Below are 15,692 nucleotides of genomic sequence, written 5' to 3' on the forward strand. Positions count from 1 at the left end.
GTGCCCTCAGACGCACACATTAGTCTGGAAGCTAAAGTTATTTCACTGTGTGTTTTCACTGTTTCACAGCGGGTTTCTGTCTGCCTGAGGGACGCAACCTTCCTGCTCCGTATAGGTTTGTTTTGCAATTTATCTGATATTATCTAATTTTCTCTGTCACATTGATCTGACATCGCTAGCTTTAATCTAAAAAGCTATCACTCGCATAATGCACTAGCATATTGCTAGCCTTTTAATCTGCTATCCGCACTCACGCTTTTTACAAGTCCATAAACCACTGTGATCAGTCAACAAACACAGTGAGTAATGTCAATGCATTGGCACAGGCAGTCATTAGGCGATAGGGCTAAGTAGAGCTGTGAATGTGAGTGTGTGAGTGAATTTGTGTGTTTGTGTAGGCTCACCTGGAGGTCCTGCAGCTCCTCTCGGCCCCTGCACTCCCACACCTGGATTCCCTCTCTCTCCCTTCTCACCCTGAGGGCCTGATGATGCAAACACACACACACACACACACTTTCAGTGTCTCTCCATCATCTCTGCTCAAACATGATCAACATGAATGTGATTTACTCTCATCTCAGTCTTTAAAAGACGCTCGTTATTCAGTAATATTGATTAATAGATCGCATCCGATGACAACAGAGCTGATCTAATGATGATCTTCTGTAGAGGCTTCAGTGCTGAGTCTGAGTCACATCTGATGGAGTCTGAGTCACATCTGATGGAGTCTGAGACACATCTGATGGAGTCTGAGTCACATCTGATGGAGTCTGAGTCACATCTGATGGAGTCTGAGTCACATCTGATGGAGTCTGAGACACATCTGATGGAGTCTGAGTCTCATCTGATGGAGTCTGAGTCTCATCTGATGGAGTCTGAGTCACATCTGATGGAGTCTGAGTCACATCTGATGGAGTCTGAGTCACATCTGATGGAGTCTGAGTCACATCTGATGGAGTCTGAGTCTCATCTGATGAAGTCTGAGTCACATATGATGGAGTCTGAGTCTCATCTGATGGAGTCTGAGTCACATCTGATGGAGTCTGAGTCTCATCTGATGGAGTCTGAGTCACATCTGATGGAGTCTGAGTCTCATCTGATGGAGTCTGAGTCTCATCTGATGGAGTCTGAGTCACATCTGATGGAGTCTGAGTCACATCTGATGGAGTCTGAGTCACATCTGATGGAGTCTGAGTCTCATCTGATGGAGTCTGAGTCACATCTGATGGAGTCTGAGTCACATCTGATGGAGTCTGAGTCTCATCTGATGGAGTCTGAGTCACATCTGATGGAGTCTGAGTCACATCTGATGGAGTCTGAGTCACATCTGATGGAGTCTGAGTCACATCTGATGGAGTCTGAGTCACATCTGATGGAGTCTGAGTCACATCTGATGGAGTCTGAGTCACATCTGATGGAGTCTGAGTCTCATCTGATGGAGTCTGAGTCACATCTGATGGAGTCTGAGTCACATCTGATGGAGTCTGAGTCTCATCTGATGGAGTCTGAGTCACATCTGATGGAGTCTGAGTCACATCTGATGGAGTCTGAGTCACATCTGATGGAGTCTGAGTCTCATCTGATGGAGTCTGAGTCACATCTGAAAGAGTCTGAGTCTCATCTGATGGAGTCTGAGTCTCATCTGATGGAGTCTGAGTCACATCTGATGAAGTCTGAGTCTAGACGGACGGGTTGTGATGCCGTTTCTGTATTGGCAGCTTAGCGAAGAAACATTTCTACCACAATAAATGTATGTTTTTTTCTTCTGAAATGAAAAAAATAAATGTAAACAGAACAAAAAAGCTGTTGTGTCTGTAAGTGCAGAAAACAACACACTAATGTTAGAGATGTTTTCCTCTCAGACATGTGTCTGTGTGTGTGTGTGTGTGTGAGAGTGTGTGTGTGTGTGTGTGTGTGTCTGCACAGTAAGTGTGAGTGTACCTCTGGCTCCCGGCTGCCCGTTCTCTCCATTGCTGCCGGGGAATCCGGGTCTCCCGGGCGGGCCCTGCTCTCCCTGAGGTCCTGTAGGCCCCTGCCGACCCGGCTCCCCTGGGGGCCCGGGGACCGTGCGGATCGACACCGGCTGGATGGGCACGTGGTTCAGGATCGAGTTGTAGCGCGCCATGTGACCTGGAGCCAGAAAGAGCAATGTCACACACACTCACTCAATCCCAGCATGCACTGCTCATGAAGCGGACTCACTCTGGATCAGCTGCTCACACACTTGTCTCGCTATGGCCTGGACGGAAGACGTGGACTGGACTTCACCCTGTTACACACACACACACACACACACACACACAGGAGAGAGAACGTTACACACACACACAAATTCAGTATGGTGTACCTCAAGGCTCAGTACTAGGACCGCTGCTGTTCATTCTGTACATGATACTCAAACACACACACACACACTCTCTCTCTCTCTCTCTGTACACGCTACCCTTAGGAGATATCGTTAGGAAGCATGGCATTAGCTTTCACTGTTATGCTGATGATACCCAGCTCTATAGTTCCTCACACCCTGACGAAACTTACCAATTCAAAAATGAACGGAATGCAGAGCTGATGTAAAAAACTGGATAATTCGTAATTTCCTACGACTTAATTATCCAAAAACAGAGATTCTAATTTTTGGACGAAAAACTTCCTCACATAATTGTCATGGTTGGCTAACCGTGGTCTGCTTGTGTGTGTATGTTTCGTGCTGATTGTCATCACCAGGACTGATCAACTGTTTCCTACCTCATCAGCACCGGCACACTTGTTATTCATTTAGATCTGTCTATATAAGCGTCGTCTCGTTTTGTTAACTGGTTCATGTGTTCCTGATCTCAAGGCTAGGTTATTGTAATGCTCTACTGGGTGGTTGCCCTGCACGCTTAATAAACAAACTTCAGCTGGTCCAAAACTTATTGAAAACAAAAAAATTTATTCTAGAAACAAACTTGTTGAATTATTTTCCTGTTACCACTATGAAGTTGCTCTGATACGATCTGATTTATAAAAAGTGCTATATTAATAAAGCTTATAAATGACTTGACTTGACACACATAGGAGAGAGAACGTTTCTCTCTCTCACACACACACACACACACAGATGTTTATCAGTCGATGAGCCTCTGATGAGAACACTTACTCTCTCACCCTTCTCTCCTTTGGGTCCCGCGAGTCCCTGAAACAGAGAGAGAGGGGGTTTAAAATCGCCTCGATCGCCCATATCATGTGCACGTGTGAAGCGTGTGTGACGTACCGGAGGGCCCTGCTCTCCTCTAGGTCCTGGAGGGCCGTTTTCTCCCGGGGCCCCAGGAGCTCCTGGACCTCCCTGTTATAACCACACACACACGCACGCACACACACGCACACACACTTAAGTTTTCATTCAGAATGTTTGCGATCAATTCAATATGATTGTAAAAGAATAATAATTGTTTACATAGTGATTATTCAACAAAAATACAAAACAATAATATATTATACTATAACTATTGTGTGTGTAACATACCTAGAGTATTCAAGAAATATAATAAAAACATTTTTTATAATTTTTTAGAATTTACTCACGATAGTTCCCGGCGCTCCCACTCGTCCCTGAGGACCGTCTGGACCCGGCAGACCCTGCGGAGGAGGAAACACACATGATCACACACACACACACACACACACACACACACACAGCTGACGGACAGTTACCCGGGATCCTGGAGGCCCTTCACGTCCCGGAGAGCCTGGAGAACCAGGAACACCCTGCAGGAGCACACACAAATGAGGTCAGCGCATCGACACACACACACACACACACACGCGAGTGACGTGAGGAGTGTGTGGTTTACCTGCAGGCCTGGAGGACCGGCGTCCCCCTTCTGCCCCGTCTCTCCCGCAGCGCCCTGAACACACACAACTTGTTTAGATTTATGGTTGATTTTCTTGCAGTTTTAGAGTACAACTTGATTATGAACGTGTATATTTCACGTAAAAATTGAAAATAGTGTTTTTGCGCATTATTCAAACGTATAATTCCGTAACTTTTTTAAGTTCACTTTTTAAAACTTTCTTCACTTCAGCAATAACCTGCCATGTGTCGTCTCATAGTCTCATTCAGAAAACAGATGCGGTGGATAATCCGCTCGCCGCTGATGTTCGTCAGCACAGAGGACGAGAGCTGCCGCTACATTGCAACTTTAAAAGCTAAAGAATGTATTTGGAAAGATGACAGAACTCTGAGCACAAAGATAAATGTGCCACAACAACCGAGATGAACAGAAGCGGGGAACAGTGATGATGGAGGCACTGAGAGAACTGAACTCTGTTAGAACCACTGACATCGGACTATATTAGAACAAACATAACGTGTGTTTAGAAGAAAGATTCATCTCAGTGTGTGTGCAGTGTGCAGTGAGTGTTCAGTGTGTGTGCGCGCAGTGAGTGTGCAGTGTGTGTGCAGTGAGTGTTTAGTGTGTGTGCAGAGAGTGTGCAGTGAGTGTGCGGTGTGTGTGCGCAGTGAGTGTGCAGTGACGAGTGTGCAGCGTGTATGCAGTGAGTGTGTAGTGAGTGTGCAGTGTGTGTGCAGTGAGTGTTCAGTGAGTGTTCAGTGACGAGTGTGCAGCGTGTATGCAGTGAGTGTGTAGTGAGTGTGCAGTGTGTGTGCAGTGAGTGTTCAGTGTGTGTGCAGTGACGAGTGTGCAGCGTGTATGCAGTGAGTGTGTAGTGAGTGTGCAGTGTGTGTGCAGTGAGTGTTCAGTGAGTGTTCAGTGACGAGTGTGCAGCGTGTATGCAGTGAGTGTGTAGTGAGTGTGCAGTGTGTGTGCAGTGAGTGTTCAGTGTGTGTGCAGTGACGAGTGTGCAGCGTGTATGCAGTGAGTGTGTAGTGAGTGTCCAGTGTGTGTGCAGTGAGTGTGCAGTGTGTGTGCAGTGAGTGTGAAGTGTGTGTGCAGTGAGTGTGCAGAGTGTGTGCAGAGTGTGTTCAGTGTGTGTGTGTGTGCAGTGTGTGTGCGCAGTGAGTGTGCAGTGACGAGTGTGCAGTGTGTATGCAGTGAGTGTGTAGTGAGTGTTCAGTGTGTGTGCAGTGACGAGTGTGCAGTGTATGCAGTGAGTGTGTAGTGAGTGTCCAGTGTGTGTGCAGTGAGTGTGAAGTGTGTGTGCAGTGAGTGTGCAGAGTGTGTGCAGAGTGTGTTCAGTGTGTGTGTGTGTGTGTGTGTGTGTGTGTGAGTGTGAGCATGTTACCGGGGGGCCTCTGATGGAGCGTCCGCTGGGCCCCGGAGGACCGGGAGGCCCCTGAGCTCCTGGAACACCAGCGTCCCCGACCGGACCAACTGGACCCTGCGGACACACACAACATCTGTGCTCATCTACTCCTATCACAGCCTCTGTCAAATGTTAGTAAGTGAGGTGGATTGTGGGTAATTCAGTACCACAGGGCCGGGTTCCCCTCGATCTCCTCTGGCTCCTCTGGTACCAGAACCTCCCTGCCACACACACACACACACACACACACACAGGGTCAGTGACGGATGTCTGAGGTGATGATGATGATGATGATGATGAAGGGCTCATACCGGGGGCCCTGGGGGGCCGGGGGGGCCCTTGCTGTCCTGAGTGCAGGTACAGGCACGCGGGAGAGATGGACACTCGGATTCCTTCCTCTGCAACACACACACACACACACACACACACAACTCGCTTCCAATCTCTGAATGACTCATTACTGTTCGTTCAGATCATTTCCCTTAATCAATTAATCAATTAAATCAATCAAAAGATAAAAGCACATAACATTAAAATAAACTAAAAATTTTAATAAAAGCTCATTTAAAATATGAATTATTATAAAACAGTATACAAAAATGTATAACACTGCCATTAAGACAACTGTAAACATGCAAATATTTTATTAAATTATAGAATTATCAACTTAAAATTTCAGGGGTGTTTTTACTTCAACATTTGAATCTACTCGACAGCAAAGATGTTTGCACATGCACATGCACACACTCACACACACACACACACACACACACACACTCACCAGGCTGGGCAGCTCGCAGCATTTGTCCCGTCGAGCCCATGACGTGCTGCACACAATATCAAAGGACTGCAGCTGAAACTAAACACACACGCACAGATGTGAGACGTGTTATTCTAACCACCAACTGCATTTATGCATGACTTTCCCTTTGATCTCTCACACACACACACACACACACACGGTACCGGAGCAGAGTTGTCTTTGGATCCTCGGGATCGAACCATCCGGCCGAGCACCTCGACCCCGTCAGTGCTGATGTTTCTGGCTGCGTTCACAGGCTTCTCTCCCGCTGACTTACAGTCCACCATCACCAGAGCCGAGGTCGTGCTCACTGCGATGTGCAGCTACACACACACACACACATGCTGTATTAAACAACAGGACTTTCACAGACTATATCTCCTTGCGCTTCGTGATTCTGACCTTGTGGAAACTGCCATAAAAGAGTTTCTGGATTTCCGCCCCCTCAAAGGTCACCGTCTGAAAATCGCCCTTATAATCGGTGTTGAAAAAAGTCAGAGTCTTTCCTGCATCTGTGAAGAGAAGTGAACTGACCTCACATGAAGCGAAACGAGATTTCATTCCATTTCAAAAGCACATTTTCAGTTCACGCATTCCCTGAGAATCGAACCCTTGCCCTTGTGTTGCTGCCGGCATGTGACTCACTGTCCAGAATGACTCCCACTAACGGCTCATTGTTGCTGTTGAGGATTTCCCACAGGGCGAAGGGCTCCGCTGGGGTCTCCGGGAGCAGCCGGAACAGAAGGGTGATGGTGTAGTCTGACGGCAGACCCTCCGGGTGGATGAACCTGGGAGAGAGTTTAGTCTAATTTCATTTCACAACAACATCTCCAGCTCTGTGTGTTTTTATGTTTCGATGAGCATGAGCATGTGTGGCAAGAGTGAGCGTGAGTATGAGTGTGAGTATGAGCGCGAGTATGAGCGTGTGTGAGTATGAGTGTGAGTATGAGCGCGAGTATGAGCGTGTGTATGAGAGTGAGTTTGAGCGTGAGTATGAGTGTGAGTATGAGCGTGAGTATGAGCGTGAGTATGAGAGTGAGTATGAGCGTGAGTATGAGAGTGAGTATGAGAGTGAGTATGAGAGTGAGTATGAGAGTGAGTATGAGAGTGAGTATGAGCGTGAGTATGAGAGTGAGTATGAGAGTGAGTATGAGCGTGAGTATGAGTGTGAGTATGAGCGCGAGTATGAGCGTGTGTATGAGAGTGAGTTTGAGCGTGAGTATGAGAGTGAGTATGAGAGTGAGTATGAGAGTGAGTATGAGAGTGAGTATGAGAGTGAGTATGAGAGTGAGTATGAGCATGAGTATGAGCGTGAGTATGAGAGTGAGTATGAGCGTGAGTATGAGTGTGAGTATGAGCGCGAGTATGAGCGTGTGTATGAGAGTGAGTATGAGCGTGTGTATGAGAGTGAGTATGAGAGTGAGTATGAGAGTGAGTATGAGAGTGAGTATGAGAGTGAGTATGAGAGTGAGTATGAGCATGAGTATGAGCGTGAGTATGAGCGTGAGTATGAGAGTGAGTATGAGAGTGAGTATGAGAGTGAGTATGAGAGTGAGTATGAGAGTGAGTATGAGCGTGAGTATGAGAGTGAGTATGAGAGTGAGTATGAGAGTGAGTATGAGCGTGAGTATGAGCGTGAGTATGAGTGTGAGTATGAGCGTGAGTATGAGAGTGAGTATGAGCGTGAGTATGAGAGTGAGTATGAGAGTGAGTATGAGAGTGAGTATGAGAGTGAGTATGAGCGTGAGTATGAGTGTGAGTATGAGAGTGAGTATGAGCGTGAGTATGAGTGTGAGTATGAGCGCGAGTATGAGCGTGTGTATGAGAGTGAGTATGAGCGTGTGTATGAGAGTGAGTATGAGAGTGAGTATGAGAGTGAGTATGAGCGTGAGTATGAGTGTGAGTATGAGCGCGAGTATGAGCGTGTGTATGAGAGTGAGTATGAGCGTGTGTATGAGAGTGAGTATGAGAGTGAGTATGAGAGTGAGTATGAGAGTGAGTATGAGAGTGAGTATGAGAGTGAGTATGAGCATGAGTATGAGCGTGAGTATGAGAGTGAGTATGAGCGTGAGTATGAGAGTGAGTATGAGAGTGAGTATGAGAGTGAGTATGAGAGTGAGTATGAGCGTGAGTATGAGTGTGAGTATGAGCGTGAGTATGAGAGTGAGTATGAGCGTGAGTATGAGAGTGAGTATGAGAGTGAGTATGAGAGTGAGTATGAGAGTGAGTATGAGAGTGAGTATGAGCGTGAGTATGAGTGTGAGTATGAGAGTGAGTATGAGCGTGAGTATGAGTATGAGCGCGAGTATGAGCGTGTGTATGAGAGTGAGTTTGAGCGTGAGTATGAGCGTGAGTATGAGTGTGAGTATGAGCGTGAGTATGAGAGTGAGTATGAGAGTGAGTATGAGAGTGAGTATGAGAGTGAGTATGAGTGTGAGTATGAGAGTGAGTATGAGAGTGAGTATGAGAGTGAGTATGAGTGTGAGTATGAGAGTGAGTATGAGAGTGAGTATGAGAGTGAGTATGAGTGTGAGTATGAGAGTGAGTATGAGAGTGAGTATGAGAGTGAGTATGAGTGTGAGTATGAGAGTGAGTATGAGCATGAGTATGAGAGTGAGTATGAGAGTGAGTATGAATGTGAGTATGAGAGTGAGTATGAGAGTGAGTATGAGCGTGTGTGAGTATGAGAGTGAGTATGAGCGTGAGTATGAGAGTGAGTATGAGCGTGTGTGAGTATGAGAGTGAGTATGAGCGTGAGTATGAGAGTGAGTATGAGAGTGAGTATGAGTGTGAGTATGAGAGTGAGTATGAGAGTGAGTATGAGCGTGAGTATGAGAGTGAGTATGAGAGTGAGTATGAGAGTGAGTATGAGAGTGAGTATGAGAGTGAGTATGAGCGTGAGTATGAGAGTGAGTATGAGAGTGAGTATGAGCGTGAGTATGAGAGTGAGTATGAGCGTGAGTATGAGAGTGAGTATGAGCGTGAGTATGAAAGTGAATATGAGCGTGAGTATGAGAGTGAGTATGAGAGTGAGTATGAGAGTGAGTATGAGAGTGAGTATGAGAGTGAGTATGAGCGTGAGTATGAGAGTGAGTATGAGAGTGAGTATGAGAGTGAGTATGAGCGTGAGTATGAGAGTGAGTATGAGAGTGAGTATGAGAGTGAGTATGAGAGTGAGTATGAGCGTGAGTATGAGAGTGAGTATGAGAGTGAGTATGAGTGTGAGTATGAGAGTGAGTATGAGCGTGAGTATGAGAGTGAGTATGAGAGTGAGTATGAGAGTGAGTATGAGCGTGAGTATGAGAGTGAGTATGAGAGTGAGTATGAGTGTGAGTATGAGAGTGAGTATGAGAGTGAGTATGAGAGTGAGTATGAGCGTGAGTATGAGAGTGAGTATGAGAGTGAGTATGAGAGTGAGTATGAGCGTGAGTATGAGTGTGAGTATGAGAGTGAGTATGAGAGTGAGTATGAGAATGTGTGAGAATGTCACCTGGTGGGCTGTGTCAGGAGTGTGTGTGTGTGTGTGTGTGTGTGTGTGTGAGAGAGAGCGTCACCTGGTGGGCTGTGTCAGGAGTGTGTGTGTGTGTGTGTGTGTGAGAGAGCATCACCTGGTGGGCTGTGTCAGGAGTGTGTGTGTGTGTGTGTGTGTGAGAGAGCGTCACCTGGTGGGCTGTGTCAGGAGTGTGTGTGTGTGTGTGTGTGTGAGAGAGCGTCACCTGGTGGGCTGTGTCAGGAGTGTGTGTGTGTGTGTGTGTGTGAGAGAGCATCACCTGGTGGGCTGTGTCAGGAGTGTGTGTGTGTGTGTGTGTGTGAGAGAGCATCACCTGGTGGGCTGTGTCAGGAGTGTGTGTGTGTGTGTGTGTGTGAGAGAGCGTCACCTGGTGGGCTGTGTCAGGAGTGTGTGTGTGTGTGTGTGTGTGTGTGTGTGAGAGAGCGCCACCTGGTGGGCTGTGTCAGGAGTGTGTGTGTGTGTGTGTGTGTGTGTGTGTGTGAGAGAGCGCCACCTGGTGGGCTGTGTCAGGAGTGCGCCGCTGCCAAGTCTGAAGCTGCTGAAGCTGTTAAAGGTCCCCGACTCCATCGACACACCGCTCACGTTGCTGTACAGATGCTCGACCAGCCCGAACATCTCCATCATCCTGAACCCTGACACACACACACACACACACACACACACCGTCACTACACGACGCTGAGAACAACCCCCACAGCAGAATCATCACAAATTCAGTCATATAAAACACAGTTTGAGTCGATGTTACTGAGCTCTGAACAGGACGATGTAATGCACAGGCTCATGGTCACACGGTCACACGGGTCACACGGGTCACACATGGATCGTACAAAATGCATGTTATGTTTTATTTAGTACTGTCCTGAATAAGATATTTTACATAAAAGATGTTCACATATATTATACAAGACAAAAAATAGCTGAATTTATTTTTATTTCGTTTGTTTCATTTACCTGATAAAGTGCTGCCGCTCATAGGTACCGACGGACATGCTGCAAACACACACACACACACACACACACACATTTACCTCACTGCAGAACTGCTGTTACACACAGCTAGTTATAAATACTATAAACTAACCCTAACAGAAAACTGCTTTTAAATTTACTTTCAATTTAATTTAATTTTACACACACACACACACACACACACACTTACTAGCTGATGCAGCTTCACAAACGAAGGTAATCAGTTTCTCTTCAATATTCCTGAAAGCGTCCAGATCGTCCACGAAGAACACGTGTCTCTCGCTGGGTTTACTGGCGATACTCACCAGCTCGGCATAATCGGCATCGGCGAACCCGATGGCAAACACCACATAACCTGCACACACACACACACACATACAACATGAGATATCACCCGTCTGAAGAGCTGGAGCTGTGAGGAAAGCCTCGCTCTGCACCTTCGGCCTGGATCTCCTGGGACACCTGGAGCACGTCGTCTTGGGAACGCCCATCCGTCAGCACCACCAGCACCTTCGGCACGCCCCTTCTGGCCCCGCCCACTTCCGTCATCACCGACGCCTTCACGTGCTGCATGGCCCTGCCTGAGGTCAGAGGTCAGAGTTCACACACACTCACCAGAATCAGGGTGCTACAGCAGAACGGATGAGTGTGTGTGGATTTGTCTTTGCCTGTCTTGGTGTTTCCTCCTTTATATGAGATCCTCTGAATGGCCTCCAGAAGGGTTTCCTTATTAACGTGCGAGCTGAGCTTGAACTCGGTGCGGGCGTCGTCGCTGAACTGAGCGATGGCCACCTGAGACACACACACACACACAGATTGAATCGTGAGGTGCCTGTTCATGATCATAACACAATGCAAAACAACAGTTATACCAATTACTTCCTTTTATAAGGTTTTGCATTTGGATATCACCTGAGTGTGTGTTCCTCACCTGAGTGTGTGTTCCTCACCTGAGTGTGTGTTCCTCACCTGAGTGTGTGTTCCTCACCTGAGTGTGTGTTCCTCACCTGAGTGTGTGTTCCTCACCTGAGTGTGTGTTCCTCACCTGAGTGTGTGTTCCTCACCTGAGTGTGTGTTCCTCACCTGAGTGTGTGTTCCTCACCTGAGTGTGTGTTGCTCACCTGAGTGTGTGTTCCTCACCTGAGTGTGTGTTCCTCACCTGAGTGTGTGTTGCTCACCTGAGTGTGTGTTCCTCACCTGAGTGTGTGTTCCTCACCTGAGTGTGTGTTCCTCACCTGAGTGTGTGTTGCTCACCTGAGTGTGTGTTCCTCACCTGAGTGTGTGTTCCTCACCTGAGTGTGTGTTCCTCACCTGAGCGTGTGTTCCTCACCTGAGCGTGTGTTCCTCACCTGAGTGTGTGTTCCTCACCTGAGCGTGTGTTCCTCACCTGAGTGTGTGTTGCTCACCTGAGTGTGTGTTCCTCACCTGAGTGCCGCTCGGCCCGATCTGGTCCAGAGATCCCGCTGTGCTGTACAGGAACCGGATGATCTTCTGGAAGTTGTCGTCGCCGATACTCCATGATCCGTCCACCAGAAACACCAGATCTGCTTTAGCAGCGCGACACACTAACACACACACACACACTGATGAACCCTGCTGTACGTCCCGAACCCTCACAATGTCATGTGACACGTACCTTCTTTAGTAGCGGGAAGTGTGGGTGGAGGGGCGGAGCTTCTGGCTGTGGTAGGCGGAGTCGTGCTCACAGGAACTACACACACATTTCACCATTACAAACAACACAAGACGACTGTCCAGCTGATGCCCGTCACTGTCCGTCTGACAGAACGAGTCTGTCTGGATAAATCTCTTAATTCTGTCTCATAACATCTAAAATGTTTGGAATTTTATCATAAATTAAATTTCTCATAAATTATGATTGACAGCTGAATGATTCTATATTCATAGAAACACAACAATTTTATCACCATTAGAGAGAGGATTATTTGTCACAGTGTGTGCATATGTGTGTGTGTGTGTGTGTGTGTGTTTGTGTGTGTGAGTGAGTGTTTGTTTGTGTGTGTGACTGACTGAGTGTGTGTGTGCGTGTGAGTGAGTGTGTGTGAGTGTGTGTGTGAGTGTGTGTGAGTGTGTGTGTGCACATACATGTCCTCTGTGTGGTGGTGACGGCCGGTCCCTCTGTGTCCTGCAGTTGCGCGTGAACGTTTATCACGTACTGTGTGTTCGGCGTGAGGTCATTAAAGCAGTGTCTGGAGGCGGAGCCAGACAACCTCACTTCCTGTTTCTCACCGTCTGAGGAAGAGAAAGGAAAGATGACTGATGACTGCATCTATATGAATGTCTTTGTCGGTATCAGATACAGTGTCTTCAGAAGGAGACAGGAACTGAACCGCTGGATCTGGATTCACACAAACACAATAAATCATGTTTATATGCAGCAACTTCCAGACGTTTGTTCAGTGAAGGTTAAAAGTGTAACATGTAATCACACCAAACCTCACTACTGACATGCCAAAGTTATAATCACACACACACACACACACACACACTCACTCACTGAGCTGGGACTGCAGGGTGAGCCGGTACAGGGTGGCGTGTGGATGAGGCTGCCACTGCACACACATGCTGGTTGTCCGCACCTGATACGTGCTGAGGTTACTCACTCCCAGATACACTACAGACACACACAGACACACACATCACAACATCTTACAGGAACAGTTTGAGAACATTTAAATGAAAATGTTATTTGGTTGGTTATGTGAACATTAAGGAAAAGTTACAATGTATCATTCTTCAAACATTATGGAACGTTACTTTTGAATGTTCTCTGAACGTTCTGAAACATGCAGCTACATTTAAAACGTTAGAGGAACTTCCAACGGAGATATTTAGGAGACAAAGCTTCATAAACGACGAGAGAGGTTTCAGGGACACACTCACGTGTTCTGGCCCGTCCGCTCAGGGCTTCGCTGGAGCCAGTGGTGTAGGTGGCGATGACTTTCACACTGTACTCCGTCCCGCTCAGCAGGTTGAGGATCAGCATGGTGTTCACATCATCACCCACAAACGTCTCCAGAGCACGAGCGGCCGCTGCCGGGAGGTCAGAGGTCAGCTGTGAGGTCAGTGCGCGGCAAGTGTGTGTGAGAGAGTGAGTGTGTGTGTGAGTGTGTGGGAGTTAGTATGTGAGTGTGTGAGTGCGTGAGTGTGTGTGTGTGTGTGTGTGAGGGAGTTAGTGTGCGAGTGAGTGAGTGAGTGTGTGTGTGTGTGTGTGTGTGTGAGGGAGCTAGTGTGTGGTACCTGAGGTGGGCTGGTACACGATCCTGTAGCCCATGGTGGGAGAGGGCGGTGAGTCCCAGCTGATGCGAAAGCGGTTGTACCATTCCTCAGACACACGGAGGCCACTGGGAGCGGAGAGAGGCACTGAGGAGGAAGAGGAGGAGTGAAGAAGAGGAGGAGGAGTGAGGAAGGGGAAGAGAAGGGGGAGGAGAAAGAGGGAAGGAGGAGGAATGAGGAAGGGGAGGAGGATGAGCTCATTACTCATCTGGGTGAACATATACACCACTGACCCGCTCATCTGTCAGGCTGTTTTCTAGGGACAGGAAGTTGACATGGAAGGTCACATTTTCTGTTTTGTGAGATTCATTTTGAACAGGATTTACCTGATAATATTTTAATTATGATGTCTTGGATTCATGTTTAGTTAAAAAAACTCAACATTAATGCAGAAGACATTAATGGAGATGTTCCAATATTACCCAGAAGTCCTGAGTGAGGGAACTCACGTGTGCGAGCGAGGCATGTGATGGGCAGGCCGGCACTGTAGATCGCAGACACACTGACGCTTTACTCAGTGTGTGTGTGTGTGTGTGTGTGTGAGAGAGGTGACTCACGTGTGCGAGCAAGGCGTGCGATGGGCGGGCCGTCGCCAGAACTGTAGATCGCAGACACGCTAACGCTGTATTCAGTGTCCGACAGGAGAGGCTGCAGCAACACTGAGGTCTGAGACGCGGGAACCATCGCCTGCAAACACACACACACACACACACACACATCACAGCAAAGAAAACACACACTTATCACAGAGAATGATCCCGCGGTGAAGACAGACACTCAGGGCCAGAGCTGGACTCTCCCACAGATGAAAGCGATAAAGAGAAAAACACGCTTCCAAATCCAACAGAAGAAAAAATACTTTTAGAGCCAAAGGGCTTTTGGAGGAGAAATGGACTGATGCTAATCTCTTTTTCTACAGCTTGAAATCCATGACAGCTATAAATTCATAAATACACTTGCTAGAACACAAAGGTATTTGATCTCAATTTATATTGCAATTTCAATAAATCCTGTTTGCTATCCTGATCATGTTGGTGAAAGCAATTTCTGAATGACACACACATGTACGAGTAGACTGAATGTGAGATTCACACACTCACCACCTGTTCTGCGCGGTCCCCTCGCGTGCTGATGTATGACACACGGTATTGACGCACGTTTGGACCCGCAGCGTCCCATGACACACGCATGCTGAAGGTCGTCATGTCACTCAGCTGCAGATTCCTGATGGCCAGACGCTGCACTGCACGCAGACGCACACACACACACACACACACACACACACACACACACATATATGAACAAGCACATAATAAGCACACTAATTAACTAACCAACCAAACAACAAACTAAACAATCAAATAACCAACTAATTAACCAAACAACCAACTAACTAACCAAACCAACTAACTAACCAACCCTGACATCCAACCAAACAACCAACCAACTAACCAAACAAACAACCAACCAACTAACTAACTAACTAACCAACCAACCAAACAACCAACTAACAAACCAAACAACCAACTAACTAACCAATCAACCAACTAACTAATCAAACAACCAACCAACCAAAAACCAACCAAACAATCAACTAACCAACCAACAAAACAAACAACTAACTAACTAACTAACTAACCAGTTAACTAACCAACAAACCAACTAATAACTAATAACCAACAAAGCAACTGACTAATCAACCAACAAACTAACCAACCAACTAACCAACTAACCAAACAACCAACCAACCAACTAACCAACCAACCAACTAACCAACCAAATAACCAACTAAATAATCACTAACCAAAGACGAAAAACATATTTGAGATATTGTTAATTATGCGATCAAACATCACATGTATGTAA

General features: G+C 47.0%; 1 protein-coding gene across 5 annotated transcripts in view; it reads right to left on the bottom strand.

Moving 5' to 3' along the window:
• Positions 1-15,692, bottom strand: part of col14a1b (collagen, type XIV, alpha 1b) — a 36,658-nt gene that overhangs the window by 2,749 nt on the left and 18,217 nt on the right. For all 5 annotated transcript variants that reach the window (XM_089122746.1, XM_089122745.1, XM_089122749.1 and 2 more), the window contains 28 exons: positions 14,927-15,069; positions 14,384-14,513; positions 13,791-13,913; positions 13,434-13,583; positions 13,048-13,164; positions 12,636-12,782; positions 12,166-12,240; positions 11,955-12,094; positions 11,198-11,321; positions 10,967-11,110; positions 10,720-10,884; positions 10,512-10,550; positions 10,051-10,189; positions 6,692-6,834; positions 6,449-6,558; positions 6,211-6,369; positions 6,026-6,103; positions 5,556-5,642; positions 5,412-5,465; positions 5,224-5,319; positions 3,834-3,887; positions 3,694-3,747; positions 3,565-3,618; positions 3,254-3,325; positions 3,140-3,175; positions 2,203-2,269; positions 1,942-2,130; positions 405-482 (listed from right to left, as the gene is read on the bottom strand). In XM_089122746.1, the coding sequence (XP_088978872.1) occupies positions 405-482; positions 1,942-2,130; positions 2,203-2,269; positions 3,140-3,175; positions 3,254-3,325; positions 3,565-3,618; positions 3,694-3,747; positions 3,834-3,887; positions 5,224-5,319; positions 5,412-5,465; positions 5,556-5,642; positions 6,026-6,103; positions 6,211-6,369; positions 6,449-6,558; positions 6,692-6,834; positions 10,051-10,189; positions 10,512-10,550; positions 10,720-10,884; positions 10,967-11,110; positions 11,198-11,321; positions 11,955-12,094; positions 12,166-12,240; positions 12,636-12,782; positions 13,048-13,164; positions 13,434-13,583; positions 13,791-13,913; positions 14,384-14,513; positions 14,927-15,069 (2,967 nt within the window). The remainder of the gene's footprint in view (positions 1-404; positions 483-1,941; positions 2,131-2,202; positions 2,270-3,139; positions 3,176-3,253; positions 3,326-3,564; positions 3,619-3,693; positions 3,748-3,833; positions 3,888-5,223; positions 5,320-5,411; positions 5,466-5,555; positions 5,643-6,025; positions 6,104-6,210; positions 6,370-6,448; positions 6,559-6,691; positions 6,835-10,050; positions 10,190-10,511; positions 10,551-10,719; positions 10,885-10,966; positions 11,111-11,197; positions 11,322-11,954; positions 12,095-12,165; positions 12,241-12,635; positions 12,783-13,047; positions 13,165-13,433; positions 13,584-13,790; positions 13,914-14,383; positions 14,514-14,926; positions 15,070-15,692) is intronic.

Source organism: Pimephales promelas, chromosome 18 (assembly GCF_988280905.1).
Source record: "Pimephales promelas chromosome 18, fPimPro1.hap1.1, whole genome shotgun sequence".
NCBI lineage: Eukaryota > Metazoa > Chordata > Actinopteri > Cypriniformes > Leuciscidae > Pimephales > Pimephales promelas.